Here is a 17447-nt window from a genome sequence, read left to right on the forward strand (position 1 = left end):
GTCTTTTCTAGTCAGAATTTTGGTATCACAACAAACAGTGTGCACCTTTTCTACTCGACACGTGTATAGGCAAGCCCCAATCCGCCTTTTCATATCTCAACTTTTGGACAAAGGTACACAAAGCATTTACACAAACGCACGCAGGTACATGCTACAGATGTGCCAACCACTGCCCAAACTCGTTTAATATTCCCTCTCATGGGTCGTATTACACGCAGGAAGGTTGAATAAAACTGCAGCAAGCATCACACCCATGCCATTGCTCAGCTGAGGCAGCCACCCATTAACATGATCAACCAGGAGATTCTCGGGAAGCCTGTCTTCCACCACTGCATTGGGAGATGTCCCTTCGTGGACAGCGGTGCGTTCCAGCGGACCGTGCGGCTGGACGTCCACCACCGCCAGAGCGTGGTTCAAGTTATCGGGACGGTTCTGAAGGCGAGCTTGAGCAGGTGAGCGAACCAGACGTGTAGGCCAGGCCGGTATTATCTGCAGATGCACTTAAGTTATAGATTATAATTTGTATGATATTATATATTATTTTAATTTAGGCGTGAACCTATCCATTGGATATTTTCTAGGTCTGTATTCATTTAATACACATAGCCTATTGTTAACTCATTCAACAAAGCATGATGTCCCCGCGGCTGAAATAAACGGACTGTGAACGTGAAACAGTCGTGGACAGGGAGGGGCGAGGGCCAGGTTTTGGGAAGGGGGATCGGATTGGCTACCGCCGGCTGACCAATCCCAGGACAGGGGATCACTGGCCTCACCTGAGCCGTTGTTCCACCGTTGACCATTAGTGCTATCGGAAGTGGACATTCTCGCCTTCGTGGTCAGCCGGCTCTGCAAGTCCAGCTTCGGTCCTCCTCGGTACAGAATTCCGTCGGTCAATATTTTCCAGTAGTCATGAGCGGCGAGCGGACGCTCCGGGTCAGGTGCGGGCAGACGAGCAGAGTGTTGTACGTGGTCGGGACGACTCTGTCCGTCAACCTCTGCAGGTAAATGGATCCATCAAGTCTGGGAAAATGTTTAGGCTTACGTTACTATTTTTTTCTTCCATCTCAGTTTGATTTTTGGACTCTTAATTTTCAATCAATCGTCCGTATCTATTATTGTGAGCAACTTTTGTGTTATGTGTTTTTTTTGTTTGTGTGACCGTCTGTGACGTCAATTTAGCCGTCACAAGCCACACACAGTGGGTTTGAGTGGGATGTCAAAGCATGCCGTTGTCAGCCGCAGACAGATCAGTGATTGTTTCTGATAGCTGGACACAATCCCTCGTCTGTTGCCTATTCAGCACCAGCGGTGGGCTTTTGTACAATTGAGACGGATTAAAAAAAACATCATGATCAGGCAATTCGGTTGTCTCAGTCACAAAGTGTGGTTGTGTTCGCCTGACCGCGTTGCGTGCTGACAGGGCACTGACTCACGCTTGTTCTATTTATTTTCAATAATCATCAATACCATTGAATTTGATTGAAACTCAAATGGAAGCAATTTATAAATGTTAAACCAAAGTGCTTCTTTTTTAGTTTAATTTACATCGAGTTATGGTAATATTCTACGTATTCACGCGGTGATATTCTTTAAAACATTGTATTTCCTCTTCAGGTGTAGCACATCAAACTAATATACTGCACGTAGCTCTTAGAGCTGATAGTGTGCTGATGTTGCATAATTACAGCAATACAACATCTCAATACTGTAGGAGCTGTAACTAGGTGACTGTTGGAATTGAAGACAGTGATGCAGGCCATTATTACGGGTCGTGTAAAGTTACAGTGGAAGAACAGGTTCCTCCCTCTTTTAGCTATGCCACAGTGTTTTGTATATTGTAGTTTGTGTGATTAAACAGACCGCATTTTATCCACGTATACAAAACAGTGTATCACTCCCATGTGCCTTATTTTTCGTTTTGTAAATAGTGGGGTTGCAAAGCAAGCATCACTATTGTTATAATTTATTTTGTACCTTTTAATTGTTTGTGTTTCTTTTTTGTTCTTTTCAGGGGAATTCCTTCTCTATTTCAAGGGGAGGGAGTCATTTGTATCTCAGTGCCTCTATGAGTCCTAGTCCCTTTCTTATGACACGTGATATCATAAACAACTATAAATAAACTGAAATGCACGTGACTAACTCAAATGTCTGCAGCCTATCTTTGGTCCCTAGCGACTCAGATACTGACACACATCATTCAATAGGAGCAGGTTAGGGGGTTGGGTCAGGTTCAGATCAGGTTCGCCTCCGGGCACTTGGGGGAGCGACCCAAGAACCTTTCGGCTTGGAGTCTGAACGCTCCTAACCCCTAGTGTGTGTGTGTGTGTGTGTGTGTGTGTGTGTGTGTGTGTGTGTGTGTGTGTGTGTGTGTGTGTGTGTGTGTGTGTGTGTGTGTGTGTGTGTGTGTGTGTGTGTGTGTGTGTGCCCTTCCTTTCTTCCCGTGTAGGAGCGCTCCTCCGAAGTCCAAGGCCTTCAACGTCCAATGCACGCCCACTGTCCGGTTCAGCATCAGCCCCACCCCTGTCCCGGGCCCCTCCCCTTCCCCCTCCCCCCTGCCACTGAACGACAACACCCTGCTGTTCATCGTCATGAAGGAAGCCAGTATGGTTGAGAGTGACAGCAAGGTATGGGGGGGTGTTCCGGTATTTCGGGGGGGTTTCCGGTATTTCGGGGGTGGTGGGAGGGGGTCTACAGTCGTTTCTGCTTTGCCACACAACCGTTCCAACTTCCAACACTTGATACGGCTCTGAGCTGGAAGGGACATGCTAAAAATGCATGCATGTGCACACACATGTATATGCACTCCAAGGCTTCACATTCACACACCAAGATTTGCAAATATACATATGCACACAAAACGCTTCTCACACACACACACCCTGGCGGTGAATCGGAGCGGGTTTTATAAGGTTGATTGTGTGACCTGTAACCCAATGGGTGTCATAGGTTGCTGATGTCAAACTTTTCGAACATTTGTACTTGGGTTATCTTATTTGCATGTCGCTTCAGATAAAAGCGTCTGCTGAATGCCCTCAATGTAAATGTAATTTGAGCATATCTTTTTCTTCTGCCGGTTGGAAGCTGTCCGTCACCTACTATGGAGACAACACGGAGGTCCTTGGGAAGGCCGTGCTTCACCTCACCGCCATCGGTAGGAGGTTCACACCACGCATCTGTGGGAGAACGTGTGTGGGAGAGAGCATCTGGCTCTCTGCCTAGAGCACATCTCAGACCCTCTTCAGTCAAGTCCGGGCAAATGGATGAATATGATAGAAACATGCTTCTTGAATTAATTGCATACCCCCTAGAGCAATAAATCCATCAATTCCCACTTGCCTAACCGGGTCCGGGATTATAAACTGTAATTACACAGGAATGCTGTTCTTGCATCTTGTTGTATGTTCCCCTTTCAATGTGTTGCAATGACATGCCATGTTCGGGGTTGTGGTTATTTTGTTTATCCCATGTCTTGTTGCTTTGATGTTGTGCAGTGGCTCACATATTAAAAAAAATTGTCATATAGCAGACACTTCTAACCAAAGCGACTAACAAGACTTCAAAAGAAGCATACATTCAAAATTGGAGTAGCTTCAAAGAAAGTTGAAATGCTGTGCGAGCCAAGAAAAACCAAGTTGAATTAATAGTGAACTTTTTGTCGTCTGCAGAGGTGTCACTGGACGTAGATGCCGACAGGGATGGTGTTGTTGAGAAAAACAACCCGCACAAGGTAACATTCGATAAATATGCATTCACTTCCTCCTTGGCTGCGACATACGGCAGCAATGAGGAAATAAAGTCTGTCTGAGGCTGACCAGATTGTGGGCCAATTTCGGCGAGTCATTCCTTCTGGTTGTCTTTGACCTTTGATCAGGAAATTTTAAATAAAGATATTGCAACATGAATACACAATACTTTATACAGGTCTAAAATGTAAGAAAAATTATATTCAATAGATAATTTTGCTTCTTCTTATTTTATTTTATAAGTGATGTCAAAATTGTGTTTCTGAACAGTTCTACATAGATAGAATTCCCTGAAAAACACACACAAACAGCAAACAAACAAACACACACACAAAGTTCCATTACTGTCTGTATTCCCAATTGTTGTATAGGGGGCATGGACATGGGGCCCTGAAGGACATGGGGCCATTCTATTGGTCAACTGCGACTCTGAACAATTCTATCATAAAACTCCGGACAGTGACCGGAAACACATCACAGCAGTCTCTGGTAAATATCATTTGATTATTTTGTAATTGTATTAATATGTGTAACTCTTTTTTTTATGTGTGATTGCGCAGCTTTTTGTTGTTGTGTTGTGACAAAAGACAAAAAAAAAAGAAAACATATTTTACTACTTTTTCAAAAACATAGTTGTAAATCATACAAAGTTAACATTGTCATGGGATTTGCCACTGAGGGGGTCTGTGTTTGCAATCAATCATACAAGATTCAGCAGATCGCTTTAGTGATGTGCAGTAATTATTGTTTTAATTCGACATTTTGCCTCAGAAAAACGAAATAAAGAGTTAGATGTTTAAATATAAATAAATATGCACATTTGATAATATATATTTTTCGCCTTCCTGTAAATGTAAACATTACCAGCTCCTTGAAGTCCCGATGTGCAACATTTCAACTAACTTGGAGCTTTAAAGGACCTGTACATATGTGTTAATAATGATTGCAATATCTTTATCCTATAACACCCCATCCTATAACATTTATATTTTACAAATAAAGGCTGACCAGCCCGTACTACTATCAACGCTCCCTAAACCCCTCCTCACCCAGACACCCCAGCTCCATACTCCCGTAACTGAATCGGACACATTGCGACTTTACATTTACATTGAGGGGATTTTGCTGACACTTTTATCCAAAGTGACTTGCAACCTTTCATTCACACATTCACGGCGGAGTCAACCACGCAGGACAACAGCAGGCTCGTCAGGAGCAGTCAGGGTTAGGCTTCTCACTCAGGGACACCTCGACACTCCGGGGATCGAACTAGCAACCTTCCGGTTACAAGTCAACCCGCGTGTTTTTCACTGCATAACTTTTCGAGTAACCTCAAAGCTAGATCGATGATTAAAGAATAGGCTAGTATTGGGAGCGCAAATGTAACATTTCACTTTTGCACACTCAAAAAGGAGCTCCAGATCAATCATGACTATATCTACGATCATCAATAACCCGATCGCTGGCCGGCCTCTCCAGATCTGGATGACATGTCGCCCATGGTTCTGCGGACCAAGGGTCCGGCCCAGCTGCCCCCCGGGTACAAGCTGACCCTGCACATCTCTCAGGGGGACGCCGAGAAGGTCAGAGTCTTCAGGTCCACGGCTGGAGACATGCTGAGCCGCTTTTTGGGTAAGTCCTGAGTGTCTCCATGGGGGCGATCTCACCCTCAACCCCTCCTCCATAGAAGGAAGGCTCAGGCCATCAGCGGTCAGTGGTATGAAGTATGATCCCTGCAGTTTGTCAGGGGAATATAGTTAGGATTAATTTCTATTCTTCTTATTATTATAATACAGTATTTCCCTCCCCATAGCTCTCCAGTAACATTACCACTTGCCTACCTGCACACGTTATACCTTTTCTATATTGTCTTGTTTAATATTTTGTACCTTGTATATATTTGAATTTAATTACATTATCAACATATGAGTAAACTAATACTAACATGTGTAATAACGATAAAAAAAGAACAATAAAACCTGAGTTAAATAATAATAACCTGACCCTTCTTATTCTCCTTGACTCTTGCAGGCAAGGTGTTCTTCCCTGACTTTGTGAAGCGCTACCCGCTGGTGCTGGATGATCAGGTGCTGTCCCAGGAGGTGCCCTACCAGGAGGAGACGAAGCTCTACGTGGAGGGCCTCCGCTTCCCAGACAAAGACTTCGACGGGCTGCTCAAAATACACCTCAGTCTGCTGGAGCCCATCTCTGAGGTGGGAGCGGTCATACCCAGAGGGGGGGGGGGGTATTCATGGGTGTTTTCACCGCTGAGTGGCGGTAGACTGCAGCCCGCATTTGAGAACACGCCTAACCCTGAGCGCACTTAGGGTCAGGAGAGAAACAACTCCCCAAACCAGAGTGGGAGTCACCATGAGAGGGAGCAAAGGGCAGGGATCCCTCCCTTCAAATAGTGTGGCATAATAGTTCTGAAACTAAGGAACTATAACTATAGAGTAGAACCAGTGTTATAACAACAATAACAACAGCAACAACCTTTAGTCATTGAGCCGATTATTTTATCCAGTGAGGCTGAGGACGGTAAAACCATTGGACGATGTAGGATAGTGAAACATGAACTTTAGGGATATTGATCAGAACTTATAGGATAGTGATGCAAGACGTTATATGGAAGTGACCTGGTGTTGCTGCTTGTTGCTCCAGGACTTCCCAGAGACCCCCATCTACACTGACACCGTGGTGTTCAGGGTTGCCCCCTGGATCATGACCCCCAACACCCTCGAGCCCGTGGAGGTTTTCGTCTGCAGGTAGACGCTCGCTTGGTTGTAGGGCGCTAACCTCACTGTCCTAGTGTTATTCACTGTAGAAACAAACCACAAACTCACTGTCCTAGTGTTATTCACTGTAGAAACTCACTACACACTCAGTTTCCTAGTGTTATTCACTGTAGAACTCACTATAAACTCACTGTCCTAGTGTTATGCACTGTAGAAACTCACTACAAGCTCAATGTCCTAGTGTTATGCACTGTAGAAACTCACTACAAGCTCACTGTCCTAGTGTTATTCACTGTAGAAACTCACTACAAACTCACTGTCCTAGTGTTATTCACTGTAGAAACTCACTACAAGCTCACTGTCCTAGTGTTATTCACTGTAGAAACTCACTACAAACTCAGTGTCCTAGTGTTATTCACTGTAGAACTCACTACAAGCTCACTGTCCTAGTGTTATTCACTGTAGAAACTCACTACAAACTCAGTGTCCTAGTGTTATTCACTGTAGAACTCACTATAAACTCACTGTCCTAGTGTTATTCACTGTAGAAACTCATCACAAGCTCACTGTCCTAGTGTTATTCACTGTAGAAACTCACTACAACCTCACTGTCCTAGTGTTATTCACTGTAGAACTCACTATAAACTCACTGTCCTAGTGTTATGCACTGTAGAAACTCACTACAAGCTCACTGTCCTAGTGTTATGCACTGTAGAAACTCACTACAAGCTCACTGTCCTAGTGTTATGCACTGTAGAAACTCACTACAAGCTCACTGTCCTAGTGTTATTCACTGTAGAAACTCACTACAACCTCACTGTCCTAGTGTTATTCACTGTAGAAACTCACTACAAACTCACTGTCCTAGTGTTATTCACTGTAGAAACTCAATACAAGCTCACTGTCCTAGTGTTATTCACTGTAGAAACTCACTACAAACTCAGTGTCCTAGTGTTATTCACTGTAGAACTCACTATAAACTCACTGTCCTAGTGTTATTCACTGTAGAAACTCATCACAAGCTCACTGTCCTAGTGTTATTCACTGTAGAAACTCACTACAAACTCACTGTCCTAGTGTTATGCACTGTAGAAACTCACTACAAGCTCACTGTCCTAGTGTTATTCACTGTAGAAACTCACTACAAACTCAGTTTCCTAGTGTTATTCACTGTAGGACTCACTACAAACTCAGTGTCCTAGTGTTATCACTGTAGAAACTCACTCCAGACTCACTCTGTTGTAGTGTGTTATTGCATAATTGAAGTATATTTAATAGGTAGTATTCTCAGTAGTAGGTATAGTTATAGTTGTACTATAGTAGTAGTAATTAATGTGCACATGTGGCGACATGTCTAGTCCTATAATGTGAATTTTATCCTGATGAACACAAAACGCTCCCTTTTATTTGAATGCTGGCTGGATCAACTGGATATCTTTGCATGTGGTGTCTCTTCCAGCACAAAAGATAACTACCCGTTCCTGAAGGGGATAACTGGCCTGGCGAAGAAGAACAACTACAAGCTGAAGGTGTGCTACGAGTACAAGAACCGAGGAGATCGCTGGATGCAGGTATGAGGATGGTTTGAAGGAGTTCTGAAAACCATAAGAAGTAAATACTATGACTAACATTGTTAGTACCCATTACCCTTCACGTAAGCGCAATAGCGAAAGAGCAAATTTACCTTCATGAATAAGGGGATTTAATTATTTAGAACTCGATTTTTTACCATTTTGAGCACGACCTTTTTGTGATCATTGATGACGTTTGGATCCTTGCGTGTGCTTCCTCCCCCCAGGATGAGCTGGAGTTCGGCTACATCGACTCCCCTCACCAGCAATTCCCCGTGGTTCTGGATTCTCCTCGGGACGGGGACCTCAAGGACTTCCCCTACGACGAACTGCTGGTGAGAAACCTCCTCAGAAGCTCCCATCGGTATCTGGACAGCTCTACTACCACCTGTATTTCCTTAAAAGGGTTGATGTTTCAGGCAGGCAGTGGCTGAGCAGGCAGAGGAGGTTGTCAGGCAGATCGAAGGTTGCTGGTTCGATAACCGGCTCCTCCTAGCCTAAGTTTCGAGGTGTCCCTGAGCAAGGCATCTAATCCTCACTGGCTCCTGATTATAGGGCTGTTCCGGTGCATTGGTTGTGTGTATGTGTGCACGGTCGGGTGAATGTGAGCCACTCATCGTAAAGTTCTTTGGGTGGCTGTGGATCAGAAAAGCGCTACACAAATGCAGTCCATTCACGTTGGTGTTTTTTTTTCCGCGCAGGGCAAAGACTTCGGCTATGTGACGCGTGTGCCCGAGGACGAAGAGGTCAACAGCCTGGACTCCTTCGGTAACCTGGAGGTCAGCCCGCCCGTCACAGTGAACGGTAAACACTACCCACTGGGCCGGATCATCATCGGCGTGGCCTTTCCTACGTGAGTTTGTTGCCGAGTCTGAAGTTTGAGTCGACGAACGATTAATTCGCTTCAGCGAGAAACTTCACAGATGTTGCTGGGATGATGCCAGGTTTCCTACAAATTTCTCAGTAACTTGAGGGAGGCTCTTTTAGTTCTTTAGAAACTGATTTCTTATCAGTGAAGTGCAGTTTATACTGTGGTTTATAGTATTGTTGACTGATAAGAGACGCAGGCCAGCTTGATAGACCAACCGTTTTTGAACAAGATAAATATATATAAATGAGCTTAATTAAACTATTGGCGAATTTAGGAATAGTCGTCTTCTTCTCATTAAGAACGGGGCAACAAAAACACTGTAATCGTTCTCTCTCCCCTGCAAAGGTCAGCTCACGGTCGCAACATGACCAAGGTGGTCCAGGACTTCCTGTGGGCCCAAAAGGTCCAGGAGCCCGTGGCTCTGTTCTCTGATTGGCTCTACGTCGGTCATGTGGATGAATTCATGACCTTCGTTCCAGCACCCGGCCCTAAGGTAAATAATCTTCACATTCAGTATGTAAAAGCTATTTTAACCCTACTGCCATATGGCTTCAAACTAGTAGGTCAAAGGAGGTTGGAAATGCTTAAACATTTTCTGAATGAAATTGATAATTTGTCCCTTATATATCACCTCCTTCATACTTTGTGGTTTTATCTGTCTGTCTGTCTATCTTGTGTGCAGGGTTTCCGTCTGCTGCTGGCCAGCCCAGACGCAGGCTACAAGCTGTTCAAAGGCCTGCAGAACGATGGGCACGGAAAGGCCAAGATCTTTGAGGGTAATCAACAAATTATGGGATGTTTGTATGCCTGTAGCCAATGACAACTGACGACTATAGCACTCTGTTTCTGGCTCTGTTTATATATCTCTGTTTCTCTGTCTCTCTCCATCAGGTCTGGGACCAGATGAAGAAATGTCAGTGGACGAAATACTGGACAACGAACGTCTTAAATCTGAAAACGATTATGTACAGGTAGATGGCTTGTATCAGTGACACTTATTTTAAAGCTGCAGTATGTGGAATGGAGTGGCATCTAGTGGGTTGTTTTAGATTGCAAACAACTGAACACACCTCATCAGCCCTCACTGTCAAATGACGTAGGAGGAGCTACGGTGGCCTGTAGTGGCCTGCGTTGGGTAAGGGGCCAGAAAGTTCTATAATGATATATTCTCTGACAACAGCATGGAGAAGCCAATCATATTATTGGTATAGGTTATAGCTGACAGGTAAGATAGCACAATAACTGTTTCCTGATGAACTCTCAAACAATTGGTAAATATTTTTGAGGCAGTTATATTGGTTACTCAACAGCTGTTGCGTGGGAGGTAGGAGACACATTCTGGGCTTCAATAACTATAATTTAGGGTTTCATCATTGAGTTTAAGCTGTTGGTCATCAAACACAAAGCACAACAACAACTCCATTAAAGCGCATTCCCTCCAGTAGTCTCTGATGTGAAAACAAACAGAGAGGCGACGGAGACTGGTTTCAACACACTCTCCCTGTCCTCAGAACTGCATCGACTGGAACAGAGACGTGCTGAAGAGAGAGCTAGGATTGGATGAAGATGACATCATCGACCTGCCTATCCTCTTCAAGCTGATGGAAGACAACCGGGCGGTGGCGTTCTACCCTGACATGGTGCGTGCCGTTACCCCAAAACGTGCATGTGTTTCCTGAGCCCGGTACAACGGACTGAACCAAGTGCTAGTATTAATCCCTTTCAATAGAGATTTAGCATCAATGTTCTTATGGCTGAGTAGCTTGTCGTTATTGATCGTCGCAAGCAGAACCTTGGCAAACACTGCATTGAATGGTGAGTCAGTGGAGTGTGAGGCACAAACCTTTTGGCTAGGAGATAAACTCCTTAAGGCAAGCGCTACTAGACTATCCTGCTTCCCGTTTAGTGAGTTTCTACAGCGAAGAACAAGCTAGGACAGTGAGTTTCTACAGTGAATAACACACTAGAATAGTTAGTTTGGAGTGAGTTTCTACAGTGAATAACACACTAGAACAGTTAGTTTGGAGTGAGTTTCTAAAACAGAGAAGGTTTTAGTGAGTTTCTACAGTGAATAACACTAGAACAGTGAGTTTTTAGTGAGTAACGCAAGTTTCAAATCCACCATCGCTCCCTCTCTCTCTCTCAGGTGAATATGATCGTGTTGGGCAAGGAGCTGGGCATCCCTAAGCCCTTTGGGCCCAAGGTGGACGGTCGCTGTGCCCTAGAGGCAGAGATGACCTCCCTGATGGAGGCGCTGGGCCTGAACTGCACTTACATCGACAACTTCGCCTCCTACCACAAGCTCCTCGGAGAGGTGCATTGCGGGTCCAACGTCCGCCGGAAGCCTTTTGAGCTCAGGTGGTGGAACCTGGAGATGTGAGCCCGGTAACCGGGGCGACAACCGATGGTCGGTTTCTGAATCACCGAAGTTCGGTCGCACTAGTAGATTAGAGGGAGCTTCGGAAAAGTACAACTATAATATTTTCAAGTATAATATTTCTATATGAGACGAGCTTTGTTTAACACTAAGTACAATGTTGGTATGTTAACATTTCATTTCAAGTTTGAAACGTGTCAGAACTACCCCTGGTATATCTTGACCTGAATAAGCCTTTAACATGCCTTAAGTCATTTCATTCAACCCAATGTGAAGTTGGCAGATTAGATATCACCTGAGTTCAACATGTTTCTCCATTTTTATTAAAGATTTTTGCTCTTATTTACAAAAAGGCTTGAAAGCAGTATTTACAAACATGGGCTTAAGCGGACGGTTGAAAGAAATATAAATACAATCATCTCAATCACAGCAAACGGACACCCCATCTGGAAATATACAAGCACAGTGAGAGGAATTAACTTTTGACGTGTAGTAACAACATTGAACCACAAGAGAGCGTATGGCATCTACTCAAGCATCTCAGAAAGCCAATCGGAAAATAGTGTTGAGGTTAAAACAATAGCAACCACGGTGGAAATGCCTGCAATAACACATATTGAATGTTTGCCTCAATTGTACAGGAATCCTCGGAAGTTCACAATATTTAGACACCTCAATATTATTTACTTGTAGACCTCAGTGATTCCTTTCCCGAAACCAATTATTCACACTTTAAACTTCATCGGCTGCATATGAAGAACATTTCATATTTATTTCAGTCATTTCACAGAAACATATTTCTTCTCAAAGTGCTGCCGCCCGATCCGGCTTGATAATTGTAAGGAAATGAAAAAGTTTGAGAGCGTACATTTAAGTACAATAACCGTGGCCCAGGGTTACACAGTATCGCCGCTCAGAGAACAAAAAGATATGCATACGTCACTGCATACCTCTGCACCTTTACATTCAGGCCATCAGGTGATCCGCAACGAAGGGGTCACGACCCCCGTCTCCCCCCTAGCAGCCTCTGTTACACTATCACAATAAAGGCTGCTTCACCAAGGGGGTCAGTGTCACTTCATGTGTAGCGAACCAGGTCAGGTTAACCTGTTCGTACAATATGCCTTCTGAAAGTTAGTGCTTCCTGAAACATAGGTACTGGTTAAAACAAACAAGCAAACTAGTACGTTGGTTCTCGTTCATCTTCCTTCAGTTGAGTCTCCCCCCCACCCACAAAACTCAAGTTTCCCAACACAACCATAGGTCAGGCATGGCATTAGTGTGCTGTTCCCTTCTTTTGCAACGTACATTTATTTAAAAACTTTTGGCAAGCAGATTTACCCCATGCACCACAAGGCTGTACTCTTAGAAGCTCCGACACGTTGGTTGGTGACCGAGAGGGCTTTTAAATAAGTTATAAAATAACAAATTGCAACAGAATCTCACGGAGCGAATGGAGTCTGAAACAGAGGTCAGCGTCACACACACAAATAACAAACACACACACACACACATACACACTTATGTTACATTGTGTCTCTCGACACAGACTCGACTGAATACCAGTTAATTATACAAAACCAAAGTCACGATGCTTAACTGTACACGCACATAATCAAATTCATTGAGTGGCAGACTTATTGGAAATCAAGAGAAAATGTAGGTTTATTTTTAGACCGACTAGAAACGTCAGACTCAGTTCTAAAACAGTGTTTTTTTTCTCAGTAAAAGGATGACAAATAACAACAAGTCCACTAATAGCCGTACAAAGATCCCTTCCACCACATGGAACAGCCAGGGTTTTGAAGAGAAGCTTCCACCGGAACAATTAGAAGACAAGGAAACCCAATGAGTCATGAATTCAGGCCGGCCTCGGTCTGGCCCTCGTGCCGACAGCAACACAGACGGACCAGCGGACGCGACCACGACAGGAAATGATCAATAAAAAAAATAAAACAACACTTCTTTCTCTCTGTCTTTTTTATTCTACAACCCCTGACCTCTCATTTGAAACCCGTCCCACACCCCAGCCTCTCTTTCGTCTCAACCATCTCTCTCTTGTCTGTTGAGCCCTGTCTGTTGGAGACAAGACAGAACCCGACAAGTGTCTAACAAAGAGAACGCATGGGGAAGGGGGGGTGGGGGGGGGGAGGGCGGGGGGGGTGAGGGAGCGCCCATGTGAGGGAGCGCCTCCCCCATCAGACAGGGTGAGGTGCGCTGGGTCGAGATGGCGGCTGGTCCCACCCTGATGGGGCCATGTTTGACACAGTAGTACGTCGCTCCTCTCAGAACAAGAACAAGAGGCCCCAGGGCCATGGGGCCGTAGGACCACGGGGCCATAGGACCATGGGGCCATAGGACCATGGGGCCATAGCGGCCAGTCTCAACTGACAGCCATCAAACAGGAGGTTGGATGGCGGATAGGTGCTATCCCCATTGTCCTGTCTGTGGTTAATAAAGTATTTCCCCTGGAGGTGCACTTCTGGGTCCGGCCTGTAGGGGGCAGCGACGCGGACCGGCAGGTACAAACATGTCTACGGATCTGCCTGGCATGTCGTGAGAGACTGCAGATACCCACAGGGCTGAGGAAGGAGGGGGAGATAGGGAGGGTGGGAGGGAGGGAGAGGGGGAGAGAAAGAAATATATATCTGTCGGTCTCTTGGATCCAGCGGGGGGCGGTCTTCTAACTCTGGTCGTCCTCAGGGTCGGTGGTGGAGTTGACGTGGCAACGCCTCGTGTCCTGCAGGGCGGGCCTCTTCTGGGGGGGGGGGGGGAGAGTCGGACAGAGTCAGACCACGCAGGGCTCAACCGGGGAGAGGGGTCGGCCTCCAACCGTGTAGATAATTAATCTTTGAAGATTAAACATTAAAGATATAAGATCAACATTGCAACTGAAAGGGAGACTAAGACCTTGGAGAAAGTGCAACATTATAGAGACTTAAATCTTTAAGGAGGGTATACCTTATAGAATCCTTAAAGAGAAGTCAAACCTATATAGTGTTAAAACTTACCAGGAGGTAAATCATATTGAGAGACAAACTTTGTGGAGGGTTAAATCTGGCTAAGAAAGGTGTGGTGAGAAAATGGCAGTTCAATATGCTGTTAAAATGGCGGGGAAACACAAACTACGTTCCAATTACTTCCTAGGCAATCTCATTCTCCCAACATGCACACACACACACACACACAGACGCACACACAAGCTCCCCGTGGCTGACCTGGAAATGGTCATCCATGTGGTGAGGAATGGAAGAGGGGCTAACAGGTCTGGACACAGACACAGAGAAGAGGAGCTGGTGGTTAAAGACAGGCAACAACAACAACAACAACACAGCAAGAACCAGCAACAAGTGGAACACGAGATGACAGGAGAAACAGCGACACCAGCCAACACCAACAGACCCAACAACAACAACAACAATAACAACACTTCAGAGCAGGAAGTCATTCAGAGGATACTTAACGACGGAAGGAGCTCACAACAAAGCCCAATACCCAGAGCAAGGCGAGTGTCTACCGGGGGCGGGGGTCTCACCGATGGGGTCTTGGGTTCCTGGCCGGGGGGGTGCTCCGTCTTGGCCTGGGCTTCTGTCCCTTTTGGCTCCGCCTCCTTGGCGAGATCGGGCCGCACGGACCCTACGAGGGAGGGGAAAAGGGGGGGGGGGGGGGTGGGGGGGGGACAGATGGAGCTGCTGTCAACACCAGGATGAACACCAAAGCGGGGGGGGTACAGAGGGGCTCAGGGCTGGAGGGCTGCTGAAGGACAGCGTCCCGCCACTGTCCCGTGACTGTCCCGGGAGGACGTTACCTCCAAACTGTTGATCTGACACTAGGGGGAGGGAATGTCCCCACTGAGGACTAGAAACATTTAGTGTGTGTGTGGGAGGGACGGGGACGTCCAGGGTCACGGTGGGTACTGGCACTGTTTAGGAGCCTTATATAACCAGAACCCCCCAGCAAGGGTTATAATAGCTATTAATAACTTGACAATCGCCAGCAATGAACCCGGCACTGTTCCGCAAGAGCAGTCTCCCGATCTGTTCTTATCTGGGAAATACCCTGATAGGCAAGGTCTTAAGAAGGTACGTCTTATCTTCCGTCTGGATAAATGTCTACACGCGTCAACCAATGTGTACAAAATAATTACATTACAGATTCTACATGAATGTTGGGTTGTAACAAAAACAAAAGAGGGTAAACGTAAGGATGAACAAGGAGGCCCATATCATGTGACATGAAACACGACCCTCTCCCTCCAGGTCTCCATTCATCGCAGTTCTGTTGCATGTTACATGAGGCAGGCAGTCCTGTCGGGGGTCCGGGTGAACGGGAGCCGGTGGGGCTCAGGTCCTGGGCTCACCTGGTGACCCTCCCCCCGGGCCGGGGCTGCAGAAGCCGTCCTCGGTCCAGGAGCTGTACATGAAGGAGTCCCTCTTGTGGGGCGTCCCAGCCGAGGACAGGCTCTCCTGTGGGGGACAGACAACAGCCACGATGGGTTCTCATGTTGACCTGAGCCTGTTTGTAAAGCCCCGGCTGAAGGGACTAGCGTGTAGCTCCTCTGACGGCCTGTAGGGGGTGCCCTCTGGTCTGATGCCAAAAGGCCCGCTGCCATTGTGAGTTAATGGGAACAATACGATTTAATCCTGGAAATAAATAGCAGATAATTGTTTTCACTTGGTTAGGATGTAAGCAACTGCTTGTTGACCACTTGTTGACGTTTATTTAATTTAAGATTTATTCAGTTTAGTATGTTCATGAGTTTTGGACTTCTGCCAGGCAGCCATTCAATTCCCAAATCGTCGTGCCAGATATGGATCTATTCCTCTGCGGTTCGCACTAAACCCAGGCAACTCTCTCTCTCTCTCTGTCTCTCCGTCCGTTCTCACCAGTCCCGTGTCGTAGTCGTCCCCGACCTCTGGTTCTCCGTCGTGTTCCTCCACCACGCTGGCGAAGCTGCTGGCGTTGGAGGAGGAGCGGGACATGTCCTGGGCCTCCGGGATGGAAGGAGCCCTGCAGCACAGAGCAGAGCTGCACCCTAGGTTAGCCTGCTCACAGAGGAACCGTCCGGGGTCAGTCAGTCAGTCAGTCAGTACTTAGGCTAAAGAGCAGACAATCATGCATGTAAAAATATGCATTTACTTTTTTCCCCCCAATTTTTTAAGTACCGTAAAGCTCTAAATAAAGGGCTCCTATTTTACCACCAAGTTTTGTAGGTTTCAGCCATCGCAAGGTATTTCAAATTCTGCCTTTTCCAGTGCCTTAGTGACATCACAAGTGAGAGTGTCCACCTATATGTATTGATAGATAAGCCTACCAGTTGCTACAGTCCAATGGGTAGGCTGGTAGACTGATCCATCCAGTATACATCTGTATGGATACGCCCTCTTGTGACGTCACCAAGTCACAGGGCACGATGGATTCATTAGAGCTAACTGTTTTTCTACCCAGTCATTGACTACTATCTATTACACTATTCGCTGCAAAGGTCATTAAATGCCTGCACTAGCCACCTGTTCCTGGCTGTGGTTGTCTCTGGAGAGCTGTGATTGGAGGAGAACTCTTTGGCATCCTGGAACATATGGCTACCATCTGGAGTCCTCTGTGTGTTGGGGGAAACGTCCCGACTGGAGGAGCAGAGGGAAGGATGGATTGATGAAATGGTTCAGTTCATATGTCCAACATTAGTAGTACATATCGTCAATGTCAGGCGCAAACTGTGTGTCCTTACTACTAATCAGAGTTTCAACCGAGTTTGCCTGTTTGAGGTTGTTCATGTCACGACACTAGGCTCCCACGTTGTGCACTTGCGTTCGCCTACATGCGTATCTCTGTTATGGTAAATGTGTAGATATTAATATTTTACCAAAATCAAGCTCAAATGGAGTTAGGTTTTTGAACAGCCACCTATTCGGCCATACACATGCTTTACATTTCTCTCATCCATCGCAATGAGCAAAGTGCTGTGTTGCTAGTGTTGTTTACATGTGTGGCAGGCGTGCTTCTTGAAAAAAAATGTTGGTAATGGATGTCTTAAAGAAGTCATAGAGACTGCTACAATTTGATTCCCCAGACCGCCAGTATGGTCCTTTTCATTTCCGGCAGAACCCAGATGCAACCGGCTGTGGAGCTGGGCCTGCTCCTGACCCA

At 45.9% G+C, this 17447-nt stretch overlaps 2 protein-coding genes across 3 annotated transcripts in view; one reads left to right on the forward strand and one right to left on the reverse strand.

Annotated features, from left to right (window-relative positions):
- The first annotated feature begins 228 nt into the window (after positions 1–228).
- Positions 229–12797, forward strand: padi2 (peptidyl arginine deiminase, type II). 2 transcript variants are annotated; one of them, XM_056605482.1, is made up of 16 exons: positions 229–452; positions 2450–2627; positions 3085–3154; positions 3669–3730; positions 4118–4235; positions 5226–5378; positions 5778–5959; positions 6408–6511; positions 7941–8052; positions 8280–8387; positions 8754–8905; positions 9269–9416; positions 9606–9699; positions 9815–9894; positions 10435–10563; positions 11070–12797. In XM_056605482.1, exons 1-16 carry the CDS (start codon positions 289–291, stop codon positions 11301–11303), a joined length of 2088 nt encoding a protein of 695 aa, XP_056461457.1. In that variant the 5' UTR covers positions 229–288; the 3' UTR covers positions 11304–12797. The 2 variants fall into 2 exon arrangements, with proteins under 2 accessions (XP_056461457.1, XP_056461458.1); XM_056605483.1 differs by lacking the exon at positions 229–452 and adding an exon at positions 758–1004 and having other exon boundaries at positions 11070–12795.
- A 682-nt stretch (positions 12798–13479) lies between these two features.
- rap1gapb (RAP1 GTPase activating protein b) overlaps positions 13480–17447 on the reverse strand; it is a 29505-nt gene continuing 25537 nt past the window's right edge. The window contains exons 18-22 of the mRNA XM_056605661.1: positions 16811–16924; positions 16187–16328; positions 15661–15766; positions 14836–14936; positions 13480–14058 (exon numbers count right to left, since the gene is read on the reverse strand). Coding sequence (XP_056461636.1) covers positions 13984–14058; positions 14836–14936; positions 15661–15766; positions 16187–16328; positions 16811–16924 — 538 coding nt within the window. The 3' untranslated portion in view covers positions 13480–13983. The remainder of the gene's footprint in view (positions 14059–14835; positions 14937–15660; positions 15767–16186; positions 16329–16810; positions 16925–17447) is intronic.

The sequence above is a fragment of the Gadus chalcogrammus genome, chromosome 13 (genome assembly GCF_026213295.1).
Source record: "Gadus chalcogrammus isolate NIFS_2021 chromosome 13, NIFS_Gcha_1.0, whole genome shotgun sequence".
Taxonomy (NCBI): Eukaryota; Metazoa; Chordata; class Actinopteri; order Gadiformes; family Gadidae; genus Gadus; species Gadus chalcogrammus.

Coding starts and splice junctions, on each gene's coding strand:
- padi2 (XM_056605482.1), top strand. CDS start 289: ATGATCAACCAGGAGATTCTCGGGAAGCCTGTCTTCCACCACTGCATT. Junction 453..2,449: donor CTGAAGGCGAGCTTGAGCAG/GTGAGCGAACCA, acceptor CTTCCCGTGTAG/GAGCGCTCCTCCGAAGTCCA. Junction 2,628..3,084: donor TGGTTGAGAGTGACAGCAAG/GTATGGGGGGGT, acceptor GCCGGTTGGAAG/CTGTCCGTCACCTACTATGG.